Source organism: Protopterus annectens, chromosome 9.part0 (genome assembly GCF_019279795.1).
Source record: "Protopterus annectens isolate FY-2018-M chromosome 9.part0, PAN1.0, whole genome shotgun sequence".
NCBI lineage: Eukaryota > Metazoa > Chordata > Ceratodontiformes > Protopteridae > Protopterus > Protopterus annectens.
This window is the reverse complement of record NC_056743.1, coordinates 1554387644-1554409887: the sequence shown is the minus strand read 5'-3', so window position 1 is coordinate 1554409887 and position 22244 is coordinate 1554387644. Positions and strand designations below refer to the sequence as shown.

Sequence of the window (22244 nt, the reverse complement as noted above, 5' to 3'; positions counted from 1 at the left end):
ATATTATTTATATAGGGAAAAAACATTTTTTACATAAGGGCAACCATTACATTTTCCACATGGTAGCAACCCTCTCATAACAATATGGTAGTGCATTTTCTCATCAGGTTTATAAAATCTAGTGTGCACTACCACATCTTTAACATTCCTACCTCTCCTATAGGAGAACATTAACTTTTTTTCCATTAAATTTTTCAATTCAAAATAACTTTTTAAACATTCCCAAAAATGTAAAATACATTTTTTAATGCTCTCACTACAAATATTATAAGTGGAAACCATAAATATCTTTTCCACATTTTTACAATTCATAATGTCATACTTATATTTATATTTACATAATGGTTCTTTATTATACCTTTTATGTAATATTTTATTAATATCCGAATCATTTAAATCAACATCATACTGTCTTTTTTTAAACATATTCCTAGTAGATAATATTTAATTTATAAATATATTATCATCATTGCATAATCGAGAAATTCTCAAAAATTCACCATACGGAATAGCTTCCATAGTGTGTCTAAGATGGCAACTAGTACCCATCAGAAAATCATTCGGCAAATTAAATTTTCTATGAATACTAGTAATAATATTTTGTCCTACTATACCCTGTAGATTAATATCTAAAAAAGAAACTGTTGTTCCACATTGTATTCCATCAAAACATATATTAAACCTATTGATTTGGATATCCTGTATAAAATCATTAACTGAGGGTCTACCCCCTCTACATAAAAAAATTAAATAATCAATAAATCTAAAATAAAATATTACATAATTTTTAACAAAATAGTTTGTATAAATACATTCTTGTTCAACTAATCCCATAAAAATATTAGCATACATAGGTGCGAATGGTGCAGCTATGGCTGTACCTTGAATCTGATGGAAAATTTGATTATCAAAATAAAAATAATTATTTTCCAAACAAAACTTCACTAAATCTAAGATGTAATGAGTTAATGGATAGTCCCCCATCTGTTTATGTACTGCCGCAATTCCAAATACATGCTTGATACTGGTATAAAGACTCTTAACATCTAGTGTTAACCAATACATGTTTTCATCCCATTTTACATCTTTTATTTTATTAAGAAAATCAAAAGAATCTTGTATGTAAGACGGGAGCTTTTGAGCTTCCTTTAACAACACGATGCAAAATAACTCCCAAATTATGTAAAAAATATTTAGTGGCTGAAACTATTGGTCTACCCGGAGGGTTTCTAATATTTTTATGAACTTTGGGTAGACAATAAAAATAAGCTGGACCAGAATTGTCCACATTTAATTTATTTTTAACATCAGTTTCTAGCCAATATCTCAGCCTCAATCCTCTTTGTATCAAACACATGTACTTGTCTTTGGCCTGTTTAACAACTTCTTCCAAAACTACACAATATACTGTTTCATCATTCAATAAATCTAAACACATTTTATAATATTGTGTATAATGCATAATTATTATTTTGTTCCCTTTATCAGATGGTTTAACAATTAATTCCTTTTGTTTGGAAAAATTAATTAATTCAGACCATTCTTTTTTAGATAAATTATATTCAACCTGTGTCAAATCTAAATTATTTAACAATGAATTTATCTCAAATTCAACCATCGCATGAAAGCTTTTTATACCTTCATGCGAAAATGGAGGCATATACATACTTTTTGTGTTTACTCTGGAGGTATCTATAGTACAATAACCATTAAATTCACTTTCGCAAGATATGAATGAATCACTAGTATCTAAATCTGAAACATGTTCATCCGAAACATACGTTTCATTAAGCACAGTTGCCACACCAACATTCGGGGAAGATAAACAATGAAAATAATACCATAAATGTAATTTACGCACAAATCTGAACAGTTCTATATTGCACTCATATTTCTTCGGTAGAACAGTACGTACAAATTTTAATCCAAGATTCAATACTGCACAAACGCTGTCATTTAACAAACATCCAGACAAATTAATTATAACGTCAGAAACAGAACATGAATCAATACCATTTTGTCCTTTTATTGTCGCGCCATTGGCGTGGAGGCCCTCCCCTATTCGGTTCCTGCTCAGAGTAACTCCTCTTTTGTTGCCTTCCATAAACCCTTTGTGGACGAAAATGTCCTGGAAAATATAAATCATCCACCGGAGATGGCAAAGGTGGGAAATCATTATTCATGAAACTGTCCACATCTAGACTATCAGCAGAGCTGGCAGGCATATTAGCGTTAGTAGTATTAACAGTTCTTTCGTTAGACCAGCCAGCATTACTTGAGCGACGTACATTGGAATGTGAACGCTGATTGGGTCTCCTGAAAAAGGCAGTCCCTTTTTCAAAATCACGGAGATCCCTCTGTATTTTATACATCTTTTGTTCAAGAACTCTTTTTTCTTGTAAATTTAACTTGTCTCTAATATCATGTAGGCAGGACTCAAACTTCACCCTGTCTAAAACAGACATTAAATTGATACATAATGAATTAATGTCTTTTTTTATATTAGATAATTTGATAGTGTCTCTCTCAATCAAAATATTGAGCCATTCTCTAGAGCAAAGATGTGCCACTTTTTCCCATCTTTGCTGAAAGACCTTATCAACTGCACAAGTTGCATCAAATGGCTCAGACGGAAATTTAACAGCTCTCAGTCCTCTCGGTATAATGTCAAGGTCTAAACATCTCTGCAAACTCGTGTAATTATAAAAAGTAAACATCTCTTTGTTCATTAAATTACTCAATTTTGAGATTAAGGTCTTCACCTCCACCGGGTAATCCATGGAGCATTTACCAATGTTGGCAAATGGATTAATAGCTCACTTTTTCCTCGTTTCAGCTAAAAAATGCTCCCATAATGGTAAACCCGAAGCATTCTCACCCACAGTATTCACATCGGAACGATCATGCTCTTGCTCTGAGGTAAGGAAACCATCAATAGTCCGCTGAGAGGTACCTGGATGCTCCTCTCTAGATACCCTCGGAATATTATTAGCTGGATCACTGGCCATAGAAATAGAATTATTTGGCAAACGACAACAAAGTAAGGAACAATAAACTGTACCACAGTGCAAAACAACAAAGCCAGTCCAATAATGTAGTTCAATATTTATTCTCTCTAGCGCCTCGGCCACAATAAGCCTTCAAGGAGTAACACATAACACAATTGCAAAAGTTTATATAGCATCAACTATTAACTTCAATCAAACAATTAAACAATTAATTCATTAAAATTAGTAAAATACATTACAAACAGAATTAAAGAATTAAACAGAATCCATGTTCCCTGAATGCATTTTCCTGCCATGTGGGCCCCCCAGGTATAATCTGACGCATCTGTTGTTAGTGTCTGCCTGGCTGGGGGTAATGTGAATGGCTGTCCCTCGCTTTGGTGACAAGCCTTTGTCCACCATCGAAACTCCTGTTGCAGACAGGGAATGAGAGTAATTATAGTTTCCAGGCTGTAGCAATGTTGAGTCCAAACATTTTTTAGGTACCATTGAAGTTTCCTCATATGCAGTCTTGCATATGGAATTAGTAGAATGCAGGATGCCATGAAACCCAAAGCCTGCAGAATTTTTCTTGCAGACAACTGGGCCTTTGTTGCTAACATTTTGAAGTAGGTAGTCAGTTGTCTGTTTGTCTGGAGTGAGATAAGCCATCTGGGCAGTTGTATTTAAGCTTGCACCCAGGAATATTATCTCTTGAGAGGGTACTAGTTTTGATTTATTTTCGTTGACTGTGTACCCTAGGCATGTCAGAAGTTTTTTTTCACAAACGCCAGATGCTGTAGAAGAATGTCCTTGTTCTCTGCTTGAATCAGACAGTCATCCAAGTAAGGATATATTTGTATTCCTCTTTGTCTGCAGAATGCAATTACTGGTGCTAGGCACTTTGTAAAGACCCTGGGCGCAGTAGATAAGCCAAAGGGCAGTGCAGAGAATTGGTAATGCATTGAGCCAGCCTTGAATCTGAGGTATCTTCGGCATATTTGTCTGATTGGGACATGCAGGTATGCTTCTTTTAGGTCTAAAGTTACAAGCCAAGCGTTCTTGCTCAGCATGGGCAGTAGTTGCTGCAAAGTCAACATTTTGAATGTTGGTATATCCAGGAATGTATTCAAAATAGATAGGTCCAGTATTGGCCTCCAAGCCTTGTCCGTTCTGGGTACCAAGAAAAGTCTTGAGTAAAATCCTTGTCCCCGCTCTTGTTCTGGCACTTGTTGAATGGCCCTCATGTCCATGAGGGATGAGACTTGTTTTTGTGCCTCTGCCCATTGATTTTTTGGCAGATCTGGCCAGCCATTTGTCTTTGGCAGGGTATGGAAATGGAACTTGTAGCCTTGTGACACGATATTTAGAACCCACTTGTCCTGGGTTATGTGCCAATTTTGAGAAAAAAAGTGCTATTTTTCCCCCTAAGGGTGCTGCCAGGAAATAAGTGCTTGGTGCAGGCAGGGGGAAGTCACTGGGACTGTTTCCTGTAAGGTTGTGATTTGTCTTCTCCACTTTTGGAGGTAGAAGCACCCCATTGCTTTGACCTGTATGAACCTTGAGCCTGGGTTCTGCCTCTAGGGCGTCTGGGTCTACCACTTTGAGGTCTGTGTAACACTGGAAAGGACCAATTTTTTTGTTGGCCAGTGTCTACTAAACCTAGGCGGCTGTACTTGTAAGAACTCTTCGACCGTTTGCATGGATTTAACCTTGTCCTCCATTTTCTTTAACACCTCTTCTGCCTTAACACCAAACAAAGAATCATGCTGTAAAGGTGCATCTAATAATTTAACTTTAACATGATCAGGCAGATTTTGTTCCTTTAACCAAGCATGCCTTCTAATTACAGAACCAGTAACTGCGGCCCTGCAGGAGGCCTCTGAAGAATCAAAACCACACTGCAAAGTATGCTTTCCAACTTGTTCAGCTGCATGCAATATATCCTGCATTTCCTTGTTATCTGATCATTCAGAATTTAACAACATTTTCTGTTTAAGCAATGCCATGACATGTTGCTGATATTTGAGCATATGAAACTGACAGTTTAAGGCCCTTATAGCCAAGGTAGCAGATGTGTAAACCTTTTTTCCCCATCTATCCAGTGCCCTAGAATCCCTATCAGAAGGGATAGTGTTTTTGCAGCGGAAGCCTTAATACTCTTGGGACCCAGAGAAATAGTTTTCGGGTCTGCAGCAGGGTTTTTCAAAGGAATTTATGTGAGTCAGGAACCCTGTAATATATGTCAGGCTTAACAGGAGCTGGAGGCAAGGAGTCAGGGGTAAGGCTTGACTCTGAAAACACATCATCTACAATGTCTAACACAGGAGGGATGGCTAGTGGCTTGTGCTGAGGTAGTAACAGAAAATTCCTGAGCCTCTTTTTAGACTCTGAAAAGTCTTGGCTCTCCCAGTGGAAAAGCTCCCTCATGGTATGCAAGGTTTCCCCAAAAGAATAATCCTCAGGAGGAGAAGCTGAAGGTATGGATTCTTCAGCATCAGAATCCTCATAGGGGGGAAATGAATATTCCTGATCAGAAGAAGAATCAGAAGAAATGGAAACCTGATCTGAAGTCATAGTCAGTCTCTTGCCTAGGCCTTTTATCAGGAGGGGGGTGGGAACCCCTGATCAAGGTAATCAAGTCTTCGGCCATTTTGAGCATTTGTTTTTTGGGCATGGAGGCCTGTCCATGTGGCTCTTGAGGTTGCTTCTTTGTCTTTGAAGGTGCTTTAGTCTTTGAAGTCGGTTTAATGTATAGGTGTTTTGGTCTGAATACACCCTCAGAAGCCAGTGCCTGCTCAGCGGCTCCAGACCCATCTGAAGGATTAGCATCAGAGGCTCCAATACTTTGAGTTTCCAGCGGCATGGCCGACTCCACGTGGGAGTAAGTAGCGGCCTGCCACTCTAAAGTAGCAGTCGTCAGGTGCTGCGAAAGCACCTCACTGAGAACCAGCGACTGGCTTAGGAGAAGCTTCGTCATCAGTTTTGGGCCTTGGCTGTCTTTCTTTTTCTTTACGTTTTTTGTGAACTCCGGTGGTCGGATGGCTTTCCGACGACATTTCTGGATAATTAAATCTGCGTCCAAAGTAGTTTAAAGCATAATCATACCGACGCTTAATAGTGCGTTGGTTAAATCTAGCACAAAACCAACAACCCAGAAAATTATGATCATGGCCTAGGGAAGGAATACAGTAAGAATGAAAGTCCTTATGAGGTAATTGCTTCCCACAAGAAATACAATTATTAACTTTTTCTGACATCGGTTCTGGAGCAAGAAAAAAGTTTCCCCAACGAGGTACGTAGCTTTATAGAAGACTTCGGATCTGAAATTTGAACTTGAAAATCTCAGGAGTCAGCCGACTGGCACTTGCGAACTGCTTCTGCTTTGGGCACCGCATGGCAAGAAAGACTGAAGAAAATGGAGTCAGCTGCTTCTTTTATACCCCTGATGACCTGACGTCAGGGAAGGGGTGACAGCAACCGACGCAGGACCCAAGACTTTGGAATTCAGGCCAACTGAGGGCAACCTGCCAGCAGGATTACCCAAATGTAATGACTGCAACAGTGAAACACGAAGAACATCCAGTCTCCTAACTGAGGAGGAAGAACAGCTCTCATCACTTCCTGGGACAGCACATGATGCAGGACAGGCAAAATGAAACAGTTCGGTCTGGCAGGCGAGGGTGAACCCCTAGAAAAGGAGCGGTATGGAGAGAGAAAGAGAGAAAAAACGTCTCCCACTGTCATCTGTAACCTTAGTGGATTGCTCTCAGAATCCATCTGTCTGGAAATATCTGTTGCCAAAGACAGAAATGGTGGTTCAGACTTTCTGGAAGGACTAAGGGAATGCCAGTGTGTGTGTGTGTGTGTGTGTGTGTGTGTGTGTGTGTGTGTGTGTGTTTGGGGGGGGTCTTTTTATAGACATTCAGACTTATTAGACTGCCTTTTGTTCTAGGGAGTTCCTCTGCTTTCTTTTTGGAACCTCTCTACCACTGTTTTACAAATGCTTGTTTATTATAAGCTTGCAGAGTCTGTTTACTTAGCTTTTTATGTAAGGTTGTTCGATGGAGCATTAACTCCCTTGGTAAACCTGGAGAAGGAGGGAAGAAAAATATGAGAGATCCCTATAATCAGGTTACCTCTTTCATCACATGTTTTAAGGACCACTGTAGCACAAGGTCTAAAAACGTCACTATCCAAAGGAGAATTCAAAATGCCATTTCTACATCTTTTGGAAGATTTTTCAAAATGCAAACAAACCATCTCACAGTGGCAGCACATCTGGAAGTAGGAACAACAGAATCATATGCACATTTTAAGCATTGAGTAGCTGCATGAAACACAGAAGCAACCAAACGTCTCCTCAGAAGAGGAACCAGGTGTCAAAATAATTATTTTCAAAAGAGTTCACTGTTGTAACAGAAAGTACAGTTGTGTACACTTACCATAAATGTAGATGTTCGAGTGTATTCACTGTTGCAGTCAATACATTTGGGTTATCTGCTTGCAGGTAGCCTTCAGGTCAGCCCGATTAACAAAGTCTTGGGTCCTGCGTCGGGTGCTGTCCCTTCTTCCATGACGTCAGTGGTATAAAACATGCAGCCAACGCCATTAAATCAGTTTTTCTTGCCCCAGATGTCAGGTGTCCCCCCTAATGGGAAGCAATTAAATATAAAAGTACAAAGATATACCTCCAACAAAAAAGCAAATACACCAAAAAGGCTTTTAAGCATAGTAAAGGAAAGTAGAGGTACAGTCAAAAGAAGTTAGGGGTCTGGAGGGAGGGTAACCAGGACTGCAACAGTGAATACACTCTAACATCTACATTTATGTTAAGTGTACACAACTGTACTACGTTCTTTGTGTTTCACTGTTGCAGTCATTACATTTGGGTAGATTCCCAAAGCTATGGTTGGGAGGAGGAATTTAGATAGCATTAGGGCCAGCTATAAGGCCCTGCAAGACTGCAGTGGCAAAGCCAGCTCTGGATTTAGAGAAAATTGGCAAATGATAATGATTGGTGAAAGTATGTACTGAACTCCAGGGTAGCAGCTTCTAGGATGTCCCTGGTAGGGACGCCTCTGAGAAAGGCTGTAGAGGTAGATGCAGCCCTGGTGGAGTGAGGTCTGATCCCCTGGGGGATAGGTTTTCCATGGTGCTTACAGCAGAAATTAATGCAATGGCTTATCCATTTAGAAATGGTTTGCTTTGAAATAGCCTTTCCCTCTGCCCCTGCAGCAAATGCCACCAGCAGTTGTTCAGATTTCCTTTGAGGTTTAGTCTTGTCCAAGTAGAATCTAAGGAATGCAGTATCCATTCCCCTTTATTCTGTGGATTGGGAAAGAAGGTTGGCAAATGAATGGACTGATTAAGAGCCACACTGGATACCACCTTGGGCATGAAGGATGGATTGGTTCTGCCATAAGGGCCTGTAATTCAGATACCCTTCTAGTTGAAGTGATTGCTAAAAGGAAAGCTGTTTTTCAAGAAGGAAATTTTAAGTCTGCAGTAGCAGCTGGCTCGAAAGGAGATAGAGTGAGTTTCTCCAAGACAAAGTTAAAGTTCCAGGCTGGGGTTGGAGCTCTCCTGGGTGGTCTTAAATTTTTGGCCCCTTTGAGGAACTGCTTGAGCAGTGGATGAGAGAAGAGGAGAGGTTCTGTGTTATAATGAGCTGAAATGGCTGAGGCTTGGATTTTAATGGAGGAAAAATTTAGGCCCTTGTGAAGCATCTCAGTTAAGTATTGTAAAATCTGAGGTAAATTGGGTGCTGCTGTGCTCATCCCTTGAGAATGGTTCCAGACACATAACCTTTTCCATTTTTCAGCATAAGATTTTCTAGTACTAGGCCTCCTTGCCTCTAAAATGATATCCATCACAAGTTTGCTGAGGGATGGTAAAGGAGAGATTAAGTAATTAGCCAGGCTGCAAGGTTCAGTGTTAGATGCTGAGGGTGCAGAATCTGGTTCTCCTGCTGAGACAGGAGGGAAAGAGTCTGAGGCAGGTGCCATGGAGATAACCGTGACACACGGAGCAGGAGGGGGTACCAGTGTTGCGCGGCCAGTCTGAAGCAATCAAAATTATCCTTGGTTTGTCCTATGTGATTTTTATTAGTACTTTGGAGAGCAGAGGCAGAGGGGAGAAGGCATAGACTGATATGTTTTTCCAGCTGAAGGACAGAGCATTCACTTTTCAGGCTTGTTTGTGGGGGAGTCCTTGTGCAAAATTTGTCCAATTGGTAGTTCTGGGGAGAGGCAAACAGGTCTATATCTGGGTTCCCCATTTGCTTGTCAACATGTGGAAAATCCTTGGTTCCAGTTTCCACTCGTGTGGGTCCATGAGGTTTCTGCTTAGTCTGTCTGCCAGTGTATTTAATTTTCCTGGCAGGAATTGAGCTTGTAGGTGCACTTGGTAGCTCAAGGCTGTGTTCCACAATGCCATGGCTAGTCTGCAGAGGGGGTAAGTATGAGTACCCCCCTGCTTGTTTATGTACCACATAACAGTGGTGTTGTCCTTCTTTACCATTAGTTCTCTTGGAAGAATGTGGTCCTCGAAGGCTGTCAAAGCATTCTGTACAGCTAACATTTCTTTTTGATTGATATGCAGGTGCATTTAACTTGGGTTCCATTTGCCCTGAATACACTTCCCTGCCAGGCGAGCCCCCCATTTGCCCTGAATACACTTCCCTGCCAGGCGAGCCCCCCATGCATAGTCTGTTGCGTCTTTTGTTAGGGGTTGGGCGGCAGGGGGTGGTGTGAAAGGTTGTCCCTTGTTTTGGTGGCAGGCCTCTGCCCACCAAAGGAACTCTAGGCGTAGGCAAGGTATGATAGGAATCATTGTTTCTAGGGTTTGAGAATGTTGACACCATAGGCTTTTTAGATACCACTGTAGTTTCCTCATATGCAGTCTTGCATTTGGAAATAGAAGAATGCAGGAGGCCATGAACCCCAAGGCTTGCAGTATTTGTCTTGCAGATAGCAGGGTTTTTGTGGACACTTGTTTAAAAAAGGTTGTCAAATGAATTTGTTTCTCTGAAGTGAGGTAAGCCATCTGGGAAGTTGTATTCAAGCTTGCTCCCAGGAATATAACTTGTTGACAGGGTACCATGACTTATTTATTTTCGTTTATGGTGTACCCCAGACAAGTTAGAACCCTTTGTACAAAGGCTAGATGATTTAAAAGTATGTCCTGGCTTTCTGCCTGAATTAGACAATCGCCCAGGTATGGGAATATTTGAATATTTCTTTGCCTGCAAAATGCAATAATTGGAGCTAGGCACTTTGTGAATACCCTGGGCGCAGTAGATAACCCAAAGGGCAGTGCAGAGAACTGATAGTGCATGTAGCCTGCTTTGAAGCGTAGGTATCTTCTGCAAGATTCCCTGATTGAGATGTGCAGGTATGCTTCTTTTAAATCTAGTGTTGCCAACCAGGCATCTTTGCCTAGCATAGGAAGTAATTGGTGAAGAGTCAGCATCTTGAATTTTGGAATCTCCAAAAAGGTGTTTAGAGTAGACAGGTCCAGGATAGGATGCCATGAATTGTCATTTCTGGGTACCAGGAAAAGTCTCGAGTAGAAACCTTGTCCCTTTTCCGCTTCTGGTACCAGCTGAATAGCCCCCATGCTTAAGAGAGAAAGTACTTGTTTTTGGGCCTCTGCCCACTGATTTGGGGGTGAGTCCGGCTACCTGCTTGGTGTTGGCAATGTGTGGAAGTGAAATCTGTATCCATGGGACACTATAATTAAAACTCATTTGTCCTGGGTAATGAGTTCCAAATTCTTTGCATGAAGAGCAATCTTTCCCCCCAAAGGGGCAGTCAGTTGATAAGTGCTTGGAAATTTTAAAAGGAAGTAATTGAGACAGTTTACCATGGGGGGGGGTCTTATTCCCAGATTTGGAATTGGAAGCCCCCCACTGCTTAGTTCTGTGTGCCCCCTGGGACTGAAACCTGGGGTTTTTACTGTGTCTGGGTTTGGCTTGAGAAGACCTGGAAGTGGCTGGAAAGGACCAATTCTTAGAGGGCCAGTGCCTACTAAATCTAGGAGGCTGAACTTGTACAAAATATTTAACAGTTTGCATAGATATAGCTTTATCTTCCATCTTTTTAAGAACTTCCTCAGCCTTGTTGCAAAACAGGCGGTCCTGATTTAAAGGAGCATCCAACAATTTAGCTTTAACATGATCAGGCAAAGATTGCTCCTTAAGCCAAGCATGCCTTCTGAGCACAGACCCAGTAACAGCAGCCCTGCAAGAGGCCTCTAATGAATCAAAACCACATTGCAAAGTATGTTTTCCAAATTGTTCAGCAGAATGCATTATATCCTGTAATTCTTTATTTTCCACACAGTCAGTCATCAACATCATTTTCTGTTTAAGCAGTCGAATAACATGTTGCTAATAGTTTAACATATGTAACTGGCAGTTTAAAGCCCTAATGGCCAAGGTTGCAGAAGTGTAAACATTCTTACCCCATCTATCCAGCGCCCTGGAGTCTCTATCAGAAGGGGTAGGATTTTTAGCAGTAGAAGCCTTAATGCCCTTGGGCCCCTGTGAAATAGTCTCTGGATCTGCAATAGGATTTTTTAAAAGGAACTTGTGGGACTCGGGGACCCTGTAGCATCTGTCAGGTTTTCTGGGAGCAGGAGGCAGGGAATCAGGGGCCAAACTAGATTCCGAAAAAGCATCATCAACAATGTGTAGTACAGGAGGAATAGCTAAAGGCCTATGCTGAGGTAGGAGAAGGAAATCCCTAAGCCTCTTTTTTGAATCAGAAAAATCCTGGCTTTTCCATTGGAAATGCTCCCTTAGAGTATGTAAGGTTTCCCCAAAAGAAAAATCCTCAGGAGGGGAAGCAGAGGGAATGGAGTCCTCTACATCAGAATCTTCATAAGCAGATAAGGGCAAATCCAGATCATCAGAAGAATCAGAAACAACAGAATCCTGATCAGAAGATTCATATTCAACTTCCGTCCTAGGCCTCTTAGAAGGGGGGGGGGGGTGGCTACCCCTGATTACAGTTATTAAATCTTCAGCCATTCTTATCATTTATTTTCTAGGCATAGAGGTCTGAGCATGTGGCCTGGGCATCAGTTTTTTAGGCATGGATCGAGATTTAGGCCTAAGTAAAGAAGGAGGCTTCAGTTTAAAATGCAAGTCCGTAGGCCTGAATACACCCTCAGAAACCGGTGCCTGCACAGTGGCTCCAGACCCATACAAGGTAGAGACATCCACGGGTTCCATAGTTGAAGCATTTTGCGGCATACCGGACTCTGAATGGGTCTCAGTAGAGGCCTGCGAATCAGAAGTAGTGGGTATCTGAGGCTACGAAAGCGCCTCACTGAGTACCGGTGAACTGGCAACTGGCTTAGGAGAAGCGTCTTCAGCAATTTTGGACCTCGGCGGCCTGTCTCTGTCTTTATCTTTGCGTTTTTTTGGAATCCCGGTAGTTGGATAGCTAACTGACATTTCTGGATAATTAAACCAAAATATTTAGAGGCGAAAATATACCGATGACGGATGGTGCGCTGATTAAATAAGGCACAAAACCGACAGCAAGGTACATCGTGGTCAGGGTCTAGGCAAGGAATACAGTACGAATGAAAATCTTTATGAGGTATTTGCTTTCCACAAGTAATGCAATTATTAACTTTTACTGACATTGGTAAGGAGCAAGAAAAATTTTCCCCAACGGGATACTTAGCTTTAGTTGAAGACTTTGGTTCTGAAACTTGAAAATGAAAATTTCAGGAGTCAGCCGACCGGCACTTACTAACTGCTTTTGCTTCGGGCACCACACGGCAAGAAAGACTGATGTAATGGCGTCGGCTGCATGTTTTATACCCCTGATGACCTGACGTCATGGAAGAAGGGACAGCAACCGACGCAGGGCCCAAGACTTTGTTAATCAGGCCAACTGAGGGCTACCTGCAAGCAGATAACCCAAATGTAATGACTGCAACAGTAAAACATGAAGAACATCTGAAGTTTGATTTCTAGACAAATCTGGCTGGATTGACATAAGGCAACCTAATGCCTATCTGGGTCCTCAGCAAATAGATTCCAGGCCACATAAATGATTATAAATCTGCATGTTTGGAGGTATTTGGAGATCAAAGCCAATAGCTTGCATGTCTTTGCATTTGCTTTCAAAGCCACAGTTTAACAAAGAATACAGGAGATTGTGCGACAGCTTATAAAGAGTCAACTGCAAGTCTTAATGGCTTACTTTATCAGATGCTTGTTCATTTGGTGTGAGGTTAGTGTCAAGAGGGAGGGTGGTATATTACGAGAAAGTTGTGCCACATACTAATTTTATGTTCTCTTCTCCCATAAATATTTTTCTGCACAGTTCTATTTTTTTCACTTTTAATGTTGTGCTGTTTATTTCCATAACAGATATGTAATTGCAATTATATTACCTCAGTTTATTGCCATAATGAAGCTATTACTTCCCAGGTCTCTCCAACAAAAGGGCTTTAAAATGTAAAAATGCTTTTTACTTTGCCATCAAAATATAACAACTATCAACTTTGTGCGTGTGTGTGTGTGTGTGTGAGGGGGTGGAACAGCCCCCCTAAAGCGTACCTCTCAACCCAACAGAGCAAGAAATCTGGACAAATCCATAAATAATGGGGGGGGGGGACATGGCCCAAAAAATAGGTACACTAAATATTGCTCTTATAAACTTAGATAGTTGATAGAATAGCATGTTCTGCATTAGTATGGGTTTTCTGAAGAGTATAAAGTCTACAACTCAAATGTCTGGCATTATTTTGTGAGTGTGTGTGTGCCTTCTGTGGAAGGTTGGGTGCCAGGCTGGCAACTCAACACCGTAAAACTCCACTGCCAATCATGAGTGGACAGATGATCCGCTGTGGTGACCCCTAACCGGGAAAAAGCCAAAAGAAGAAGAAGAAGATTTTCTGATTTTAATCCTCAATGATTTGCCTGAAAACCACAATTGTATGAGAAACAGATCAAAAATATGATTTTCCGGAAATCTGGACAGTTGAGAGGTTATGTCTCAAACATATATTTTTTTAATCTTCTAGGAAAGTTACCAACAAAAGTCTGCAAACCTTTTGTTCGTCAGTAAGCTACTTGCCAGCAGATCCAAAGATAACCAATGCAAGTGTTTTTCATACACTATATTCTTTAAAGAAGACCACAGATTTGGACACTACACTCAGTGCACTACTAGTGCCACAGACCTACATCATTACATTTTTAAAAACTACCCTGCTTATTTGTTTCCGTCATTCTAAACTGCCACTCCAATTTATAACAGTATGTTAATATAATGTCTGCATCAGGACCCACTTACATGAAGGTTGCTACTGATGGGCTTCACAAATAAGCTAAATGACTGCAACAAAGATAAACACAGCTACTCAACCAAATGCTGACTTAAGTACTTAAAAACAGTACATACCAAGTCTACTTTAGCATACTCTTCAACAATTTTCATGTGTTCTTCTGGGTTATAACCATTCCATCGATCTCTCTTTCCATCATAATCCATACTTAGTTCAGGCTGTGCAAACTCATCAGGAGCTATTTCAGCCCCAGTGAATTTTGCTCCCACCTTTCTGGGTCTCTGAAATGATTATAAAAGCACATTTCTTAGAATAACACTTTTACAACACAACAACAAATACAAGCAAAGTATTGTTGTGTGAATGCAAGCAGAACCGCCAAGCACTCTAACTGTGAATCACAGAGCTAACAGAAAGTTTAAACTTGGATCATAATAATCCAAATATATGTGAAAATTCAAATGAAAATGCATATCCAACACGTTCACCAGGGATTACGGACTACAACTAAATGATAAACAAAAAATATATATAACCAAACCTATAAAACCAAGACTTTTTATTAAAATAAGTTAAAAAATATGTTTCCAAAAGATAAGCGCTTTCGTCCTGAAATTATACCAAGATTTCTTCAGATAACTGAATAAAAACAGTTTAAATATTTCACTACAAGTTAATCAATAAAGCCAAAAACACACCCCCTACACAATCTCTTAAAGGAAGATCCAGATCCTCCTTAATCGACTATCTCTGTACAGCCTTCAGTTTCAAAAGACTCGAGATAGAGGTGTTTTCATTTAAACCTGGCCAATGTTCTGCTTTAAGAAATAACTCCCAGTATAACTCCCTTAACTCAAACAAAAGGTACCATGGTCCACATCATGTGAAAGTGCTACATGTTAGTGGCACATTTATAAAGAACCTGAAAATGATTGCAAATACATTTAATAATAACTTTATGTACAGCTGCTTTGACAATGTAAGAACACATACATCTGACACAATCTAGGACATCAAAAATACTAAGAAATTCCCAATGATACACTTATATGACAAAGCAATAAAATCTGTTTACAGATGTCCAGCTTATTTTTCTGCAGTCTTATTGGTTAAATGAAAAGAAAACTTATACCCATACTGCATCCTAATTTTAATAAATTTCTATAAAACAGATTGTATAATATTCACTGAAAGAATCTATTGTTATACAAATTCAGAAGCAAGAAAACAAATGTGATGTTAAAATCTACTGATGGACAAATCTCACATTTATGTTTGGAAAGTCCTTTGAAAAATGTTTTACTAAGAATTTACAAAATGACAACAACTTAGCATAACATGATATTTTCTAACACAGTTTTCCTTAAGTGACATTCTACTCTCATGCAATTGGTTGTTTTTTAAAACCAAAGGATTTAAATTTAGGCCTAAGTACAGCAGTGATTTATTTAGATCTTGCAAAGGTCTTCAATTCATTATATCTTTATGTGATGTATGAAGAACTTCATGATGTCAAGGTTAATCCATATTTAGTTATGAAAGAATTGATATGACTGTAGGATACTGTAATTAACTGGAAACAACTGAATGAGACTGGAATGAATCTCTTTATCTGTTAATTACCCAGAACTGTGATGAAGAAGTGCCAGTCTCTCCCTTTATGGGCCAAATTTTCTTTTACTTCAGAATTAAGTCTGCACACACTGTAGTTTGGTTAAGTATGCTTTATTATGTACAGTAGAGGTAGATGTCAACAATTTCTGAATCAAATATTAATGCCCATAGTTCCTGCACTCATTATACTTTCCATAAATTCTGTACTCAGAAATGTACGGTCTCTAATAAAGAACAGTTGCGTAAAATCTTACCATAACCATAGATGTCCTTTTCTTCACTTCTGCAATATTCTTAACCTGAGGGACCTCCCACAAGAAGGCAACCCAACTTCGGCCAGTATACAAAAGTCTTACACTAATCAAGGGTATGCAGTACGTTACATGTAGGCTGCAGTCAGACATAGGCCGTAAAAGCAACGTATGCCTGTACCATCCACAGAAATCAATGCCCCAGTAGGAATGCCAGACTAAGGATTTGAGTGGTCTGTACATCTGAGCATAACAGACCGAGGGTGGGGATAGAATACCGCAGCAGTGAAAGAGAAGAAGGACATCTATGGTTATGGTAAAATTTCACACAACTATTCTATGTCCTTCTATTCACTTGCTGCAGTATTTATAACCTGAGGGACAGTGCCAAAGCTCAAGAAGGAAGGGAGGAGGATGGAGCAGAGGAGCTCTCAATGAAGCCATGTAAAAAGGCTTTAGCAAATCTGGTTCTGGATCTGGACAGGTCATCCAGTTTGTAATGTTTGGTAAAGGTATGAACAGATGACCGGGTGGCTGCTTCAAGGATGACGTGGTTATCTAAGCCCTTGAAGAATGCCTTAGTGGAAGCCACAGCTCTGGTAGAATGTGCCTTCACAGGTGGAAAGAGGCTCTTTCCATGGAGCATGTTTGTGTCTTTCGGCTTTTCCCGGTTAGGGGTCACCACAGCGGAACTCCGGTCCGCTAATGACTGGCAGTAGATTTTTACATACTGGCTTGCCGGGCCTAACGCACAACCTTCAACGAAGGAACGCCCATTCACACATGTCGCTACACAGAAGACACTCTAACTGAGAATCGAAGGGCAACGTCTAACTGTGAGGCAACAATGGTACCGCACCACCACCACCGCAGTACCTTCCATGGAGCATGTAAGAAACAGAAATAGTTTTAGAAATCCAAGAAGAAATAGTCTGCTTGCAAACAAGTGAACCCAGAGCCCTGGGAAGAAAGTTCATAAAGATCTGATTAGATTTCCTGATAGATTTTATCTGGACAAGACTAAAGCTAAGTTGACTATGTACATCTAAGGAGTGCAGTACCTTCTCACTGTGGTTTTGGTGAGAAGGGAAGAAGGTATACAACTGAATCGACTGGTTAAGGGATCACTCAATAACCATGTTCGGCATACAGGAAGTATTTGTTCTCCAGAATACCCTGTCATTATGAAAGGCCAAGAAGGGGGGTACAGCCATAAGGGCTTGCAGCTCAAACACCTTTCAAGCTGAAGTCAAGGCCACTGATAAAACAGTTTTCCAAGAGCAATGTTTAAGGGAGGCTGAAGATGCAGGCCCAAAAGGAGCCAGGGTCAATTTAAATTAAGGTCTCAAGGAAGAGGAATAGGTTTCCTGGGAGGCCTAATGTGAAGGACACCCTTAAGGAATTGTTTTACCTCAAATCTGGATGTTAGAGGAGGAGATACAGGCAGACAAGCAGAAATAACTGACATATGTGCTTTGACAGAAGAATAAGCCAAGCCAGCAGAGAGCAATTCACATAAATAAGACAGAACCACTGGGATTCCCACTCTCAATGGGTCTTGGTTCTTAGAGAGACACCACAGTGAAAATCTTTCCATTTGGAAATGCAAGACTTTCTAGTATTGGGTTTTCTGGCTTCCTCGAAAACCCTGAGCATGTCCTCAGAGAACAGGTGTCTGAAAGGAATTAGAATCCTATCACCCACAGTGTCAGATGTAGCATTGACAGGTGTGGACGTATCAGGGATCCTTTGGTTTGTGTGACAAGGTCCACTCTGTAGGGTAACTTGTGGTGATGGCCCTTGGCTAAATACAGAATAGGGGGGAACCAGTGTTGTCTTGGCCAAAAGGGAGTTACCAGCAAGAATTTTGGTTAGTCCTGTCAAATAATGAGCAGGACCTGTGAGATTAGAGGAAGGGGATGGAATGCTTACAGAAACATCCCCTTCCAAAAAAAGAAGAGAGTGTCTACTTTCCAAACCAGAGGACTTGGGTCTCTGGTAAAAAAATGTAAGAGTTTCTGTTCAGGGGGAGGCAAATAAATCTATTTGAGGAATACTCCATTGGTGGACTATCATCCCTGTGAAGTATCCATTCGTGGGATTGAGTCAAGAACCTGCTCAGGGAATCTGCCATGAGATTCAGGTTGGAGGGAATGCACACTGCCTCAATAGTCATGTGGTTTTGGGCAAGAAATTCCCATACCAGAAGAGCCATCCTGCAAAGGAGATAGGATTTGGTCCCTCCTTGCTTGTTCACATACCAAAGGACTGCCATGTTGTCTGTGAACAGTTTGAGAGGACCTGGGCAAAGCAGAAGGTGAAATGCTTGCCTTTCCCTGATGTTGATGTGTTCTGTTTTCTAGGAGGGAGACCAAATTCCCTGAACTGTAAATCTTCCCAAGGCCACCTTTCAGCCCACGTCTGAAGCATCTGAGTAGAGTTCTAAGACTCAGTGAGAGGATGCAGAGGTAGTCCTCATTTTAGGTCTGTTTGATCCACCGGAGCAGGTCCCTTTCTACACAAGGAATGGGGGGACCTTGTATTCTAGTGGGTGAGAATGATGGGTCCACACAGATCTGAGGAACCACTGCAATTTCCTCAGGTAAAGTTTTGCCATTGGCACCACGGGAATGGTTGAAGCCAGGAATTGCAGCATCCTGAGGAACTCCCTGGCCGTAGTATGAGTCAAGAGGAGAAAGGAGTGAAAGAAGGACCGAAGGTCCTGCGGCTTCTGAGGTGGAAGTGACACTCTCATTATGTCTATCTGGATTCGACAACCCAGGAAAACATGGTCCTGTGAAGGGGTAAGGACTGACTTCCTGAAGTTGACGGTGAATCTGAGTTTTCCATGGAGGGAAATGGTGGTCTCCAGACGTTGAAGTAGAGTGTGGGGAGTTGGAGCCTGTAAGAGCAGGTCATCCAGGTCTGGAAAAATCTGGATACCCAAAGCCTGCAATGTGCAATCACTGGAGCCAGGCATTTTTTGAACACCCTTGGAGCTGTAGAAAGGCCAAAAGGCAAGGCAGAGAATTGAAAATGCAGGAACCCACAGAAAAACATATGAATTTCCTGAACATGGGGTGAGTGGGAATGTGAAGGTAAGCATCTTTTATATCTAGAGATGCCATGTATCCCTGTGGAAGAATAAGAGGAAATAGAGTTTGGAGCGTCAATATTCTGAAGGAAAGAGTCTTTAAGAAAGTGTTGAAATGGGATAAATCCAGGACTGGTCTCGAAGAGCCATCCTTTCTGAGTGCTAAGAACATTAATGAATAAAAGCCTTTCCCTCCTTGGATATTAGGAACCCTTTGAATGGAACCCTGTTGCCAAAGCTCCCTGGGGCAGCTGCTCTCTGGGGGGGGGGGTTGAGGGATGCCCATAAAGGGGGGGGGGGTTCCTATGAAACCTGGGCACAGGAGAAACCAATAAGTGTTAGTTCCTTAGTTTTTTCTTGTAGGGCTTTAACAACAGAAGCTGCTGCTAGACTAAATAAGGTTGAATTATGTAATGGTGCAGCCTTTCATTTCAATTTGAAGTCATCCTGGAGGAGCTGCAACCTAAGGTACAAAAATCTTCTGAGAACCAAGCAGTAGCAGCTGCCTTGGCACAAGCCTCTGCAGCATTGCAGCTGCATTTATTGGAATGTCTTGCCACTTGGGAGGAAGCTCCCAAGATAGAGACAGCCAAGGCTTTTCCTTCAGAATCTGGAAGATCTGAAATGGCACGATGCCGGAGATAAAAGCTCTAAGGAGTACATGGTCATTTGTGCCTGATAACTGATGGCCCTGAAAAACAAGGTGGCTGAAGTATAGGCCTTTTTCCCAGTCTCTCAAGCATTCTACTCTCTTTGTCTGATGGGAGAATGGTGGTAGAAGGAAGCAGCCTATATGGCTTGGCTTATCTGCAGCTATAGAAATGACTGTTGGGGTCTGCAGCAGGACAGCTAAAGAGGAATTTACAAACCTCAGGGACCTTGCAGAAGTGGTCTGCCTTCTTGGGAGCCGGGGTTTGGGAAGCATTATAAAAGGCATTCAGAAATGCAGGATGCAGTGGTGGAACTGCACAGGGGCTAGGGAAAACAACTTGGAAAAGCTGACAGTATTTTCTTTTAGACATCAGAAATTTGGGAGGTGTCCCACTTCAAGTGTTCTCCTATTTTCAGAAGAGTTTCACTAGATAAAATCTCTTCCATGGGGAAGCAGCAAAGAATGACTCTTTTTCAGGGGAAACATATTCCTGAGGAGAGGGAATTTGTGTTGAAAAAACCCAAGGATTCCTCTTCATCAGAGGAGTCATTGTCCTTAATCCTTTTCTGAGAAGGTTGGGGAGCAGGAGTAGGAGCAGGCGGAGAGGAAGGTGGCTCGAGTGCCATGAAGGCCTGAAACAAGCTTTGGGAAAAGGCCTGCCAATCTGTAGGGGCCTCTTTAACAGGGGACAAATGCTTGCTTTTTCTTTGCAGGAGAAAAAATTCTAAGCAATGTCAGAGGACCGGATGAAGACCTGCATTCAAAAGTGCTTGACTCAATTTCTTCTGTCACTAGAGTTCATGGTACCTCCCCAGGGCCCTCTGTTATACTCAGCCTAGGTTCCCCTACGACATCCTGATCGAATGTCTCTTCTAACTCCAGAGACTTGCTTGTGGCTGAAGTCAAGGCAGCCACAGAACTGGGCTCGGCCTGTGAACCTGTGCCTAAAGTTGGATGTGCCTCAGGGTTGGCTAACACCTCAGAGATGCATCTGACGGTGCAGCGGAAGCCGCAGTCCTAGGTTTTTTGACCTTGTGGTTCACCGGTTTCTCATCGGACCCCGAGGTACGTTCCATACGCTTAACAATTTAAGTCACTGGTTCTCTAAACAGATAGCAACAGAAGTGAGCCTGCTTCTAAGGTTCATGGTTATGAATGACTGGCAAATGCTACAGGACTTATGGTCATGGCTAGGCCCTAAGGAAAACAGACAGACACTGTAGATCACTGCCCTTAAGTGGAATTTGTCTTCCACACTGGCACTTGCCCTTCTTGGATAACAAAAGCAAAACAGTAGTAAAGAGAAAATTTTCCCCACAGGGCACTTATCTGAAAAGGCTGAAGTCGCAATCACTGAAACGATCAGACCAATGGTTAGAATGGTGATCTGACTGGCGGTAGAAAAGTTCTGAGGATGGTACAGGCAGTGGTCACTTTTATGGCCTACATCTGACTGCAGCCTATGTGCAATGTACCGTGTATCCTTGAGTAGTATAAGACTTTTGTATATAGTCTGATATCGGGTCACCTTCTGGTGGGAGATACCTCAGGTTAAGAATACTGCAGCAAGTGAATAGAAGCACATTAGTAATTATGTCCGCAGTTTCTGCAAATATATTCTGATCCGCCTGAATTCTTCTTTTTCTTTCAGCTTTTCCCGGTTAGGGGTCGCCACAGCAGATCACCTGTCCGCTCACGATTGGCAGTGGAGTTTTACAGTGCCGAGTTGCCAGCCCGACGCCCAATCTTCCACAGAAGGCACACACACACACACACACACACACACACACACACACACACACACACACACACACACACACACACACACACACGCACTCACACCTAGGGCCAATTTAGAGTGTCCAATCCACCTACAGCATGTCTTTGGGATGTGGGAGGAAACCGGAGCACCCGGTGGAAACGCACGCAACCACAGGGAGGACATGCAGACTCCGCACAGAAGGCACCACAGCCGAGGATCGAACCGGACAACCTCTTGCTGTGACGCGACAACGCTAACCACTGCACCAACGTGGCCGCCCTCTGATCCACCTGAATAATATCATTAAATATTTTGGAATGCTGGATATTTGACCTGACTTCTCACCCACTCTGCAGTGTCTGTACTGCCTTCTGAGGACTGCACTGCCATGACTTTCTGCGTATCAGTCCAAACGGACTAACTTGACAGTCTCTGAAGTATTTCCTAATAATACCAAAACCCTGTAAAGTTCTACATGCCACTTCAGCCTTGGTTCCCATTGCCTTGACATACGTACAGCACACTCTGTTCTTATCAGTATTCCTGACTAAAAGTTATTTTCACTGATTGG

General features: G+C 41.7%; 1 protein-coding gene across 2 annotated transcripts in view; it reads right to left on the bottom strand.

The window, feature by feature from the left end:
* SLU7 (SLU7 homolog, splicing factor) overlaps nt 1-22244 on the bottom strand; it is a 906055-nt gene that overhangs the window by 782200 nt on the left and 101611 nt on the right. For both annotated transcript variants that reach the window (XM_044084498.1, XM_044084499.1), the window contains exon 5: nt 14417-14581. In XM_044084498.1, the coding sequence (XP_043940433.1) occupies nt 14417-14581 (165 nt within the window). The remainder of the gene's footprint in view (nt 1-14416; nt 14582-22244) is intronic.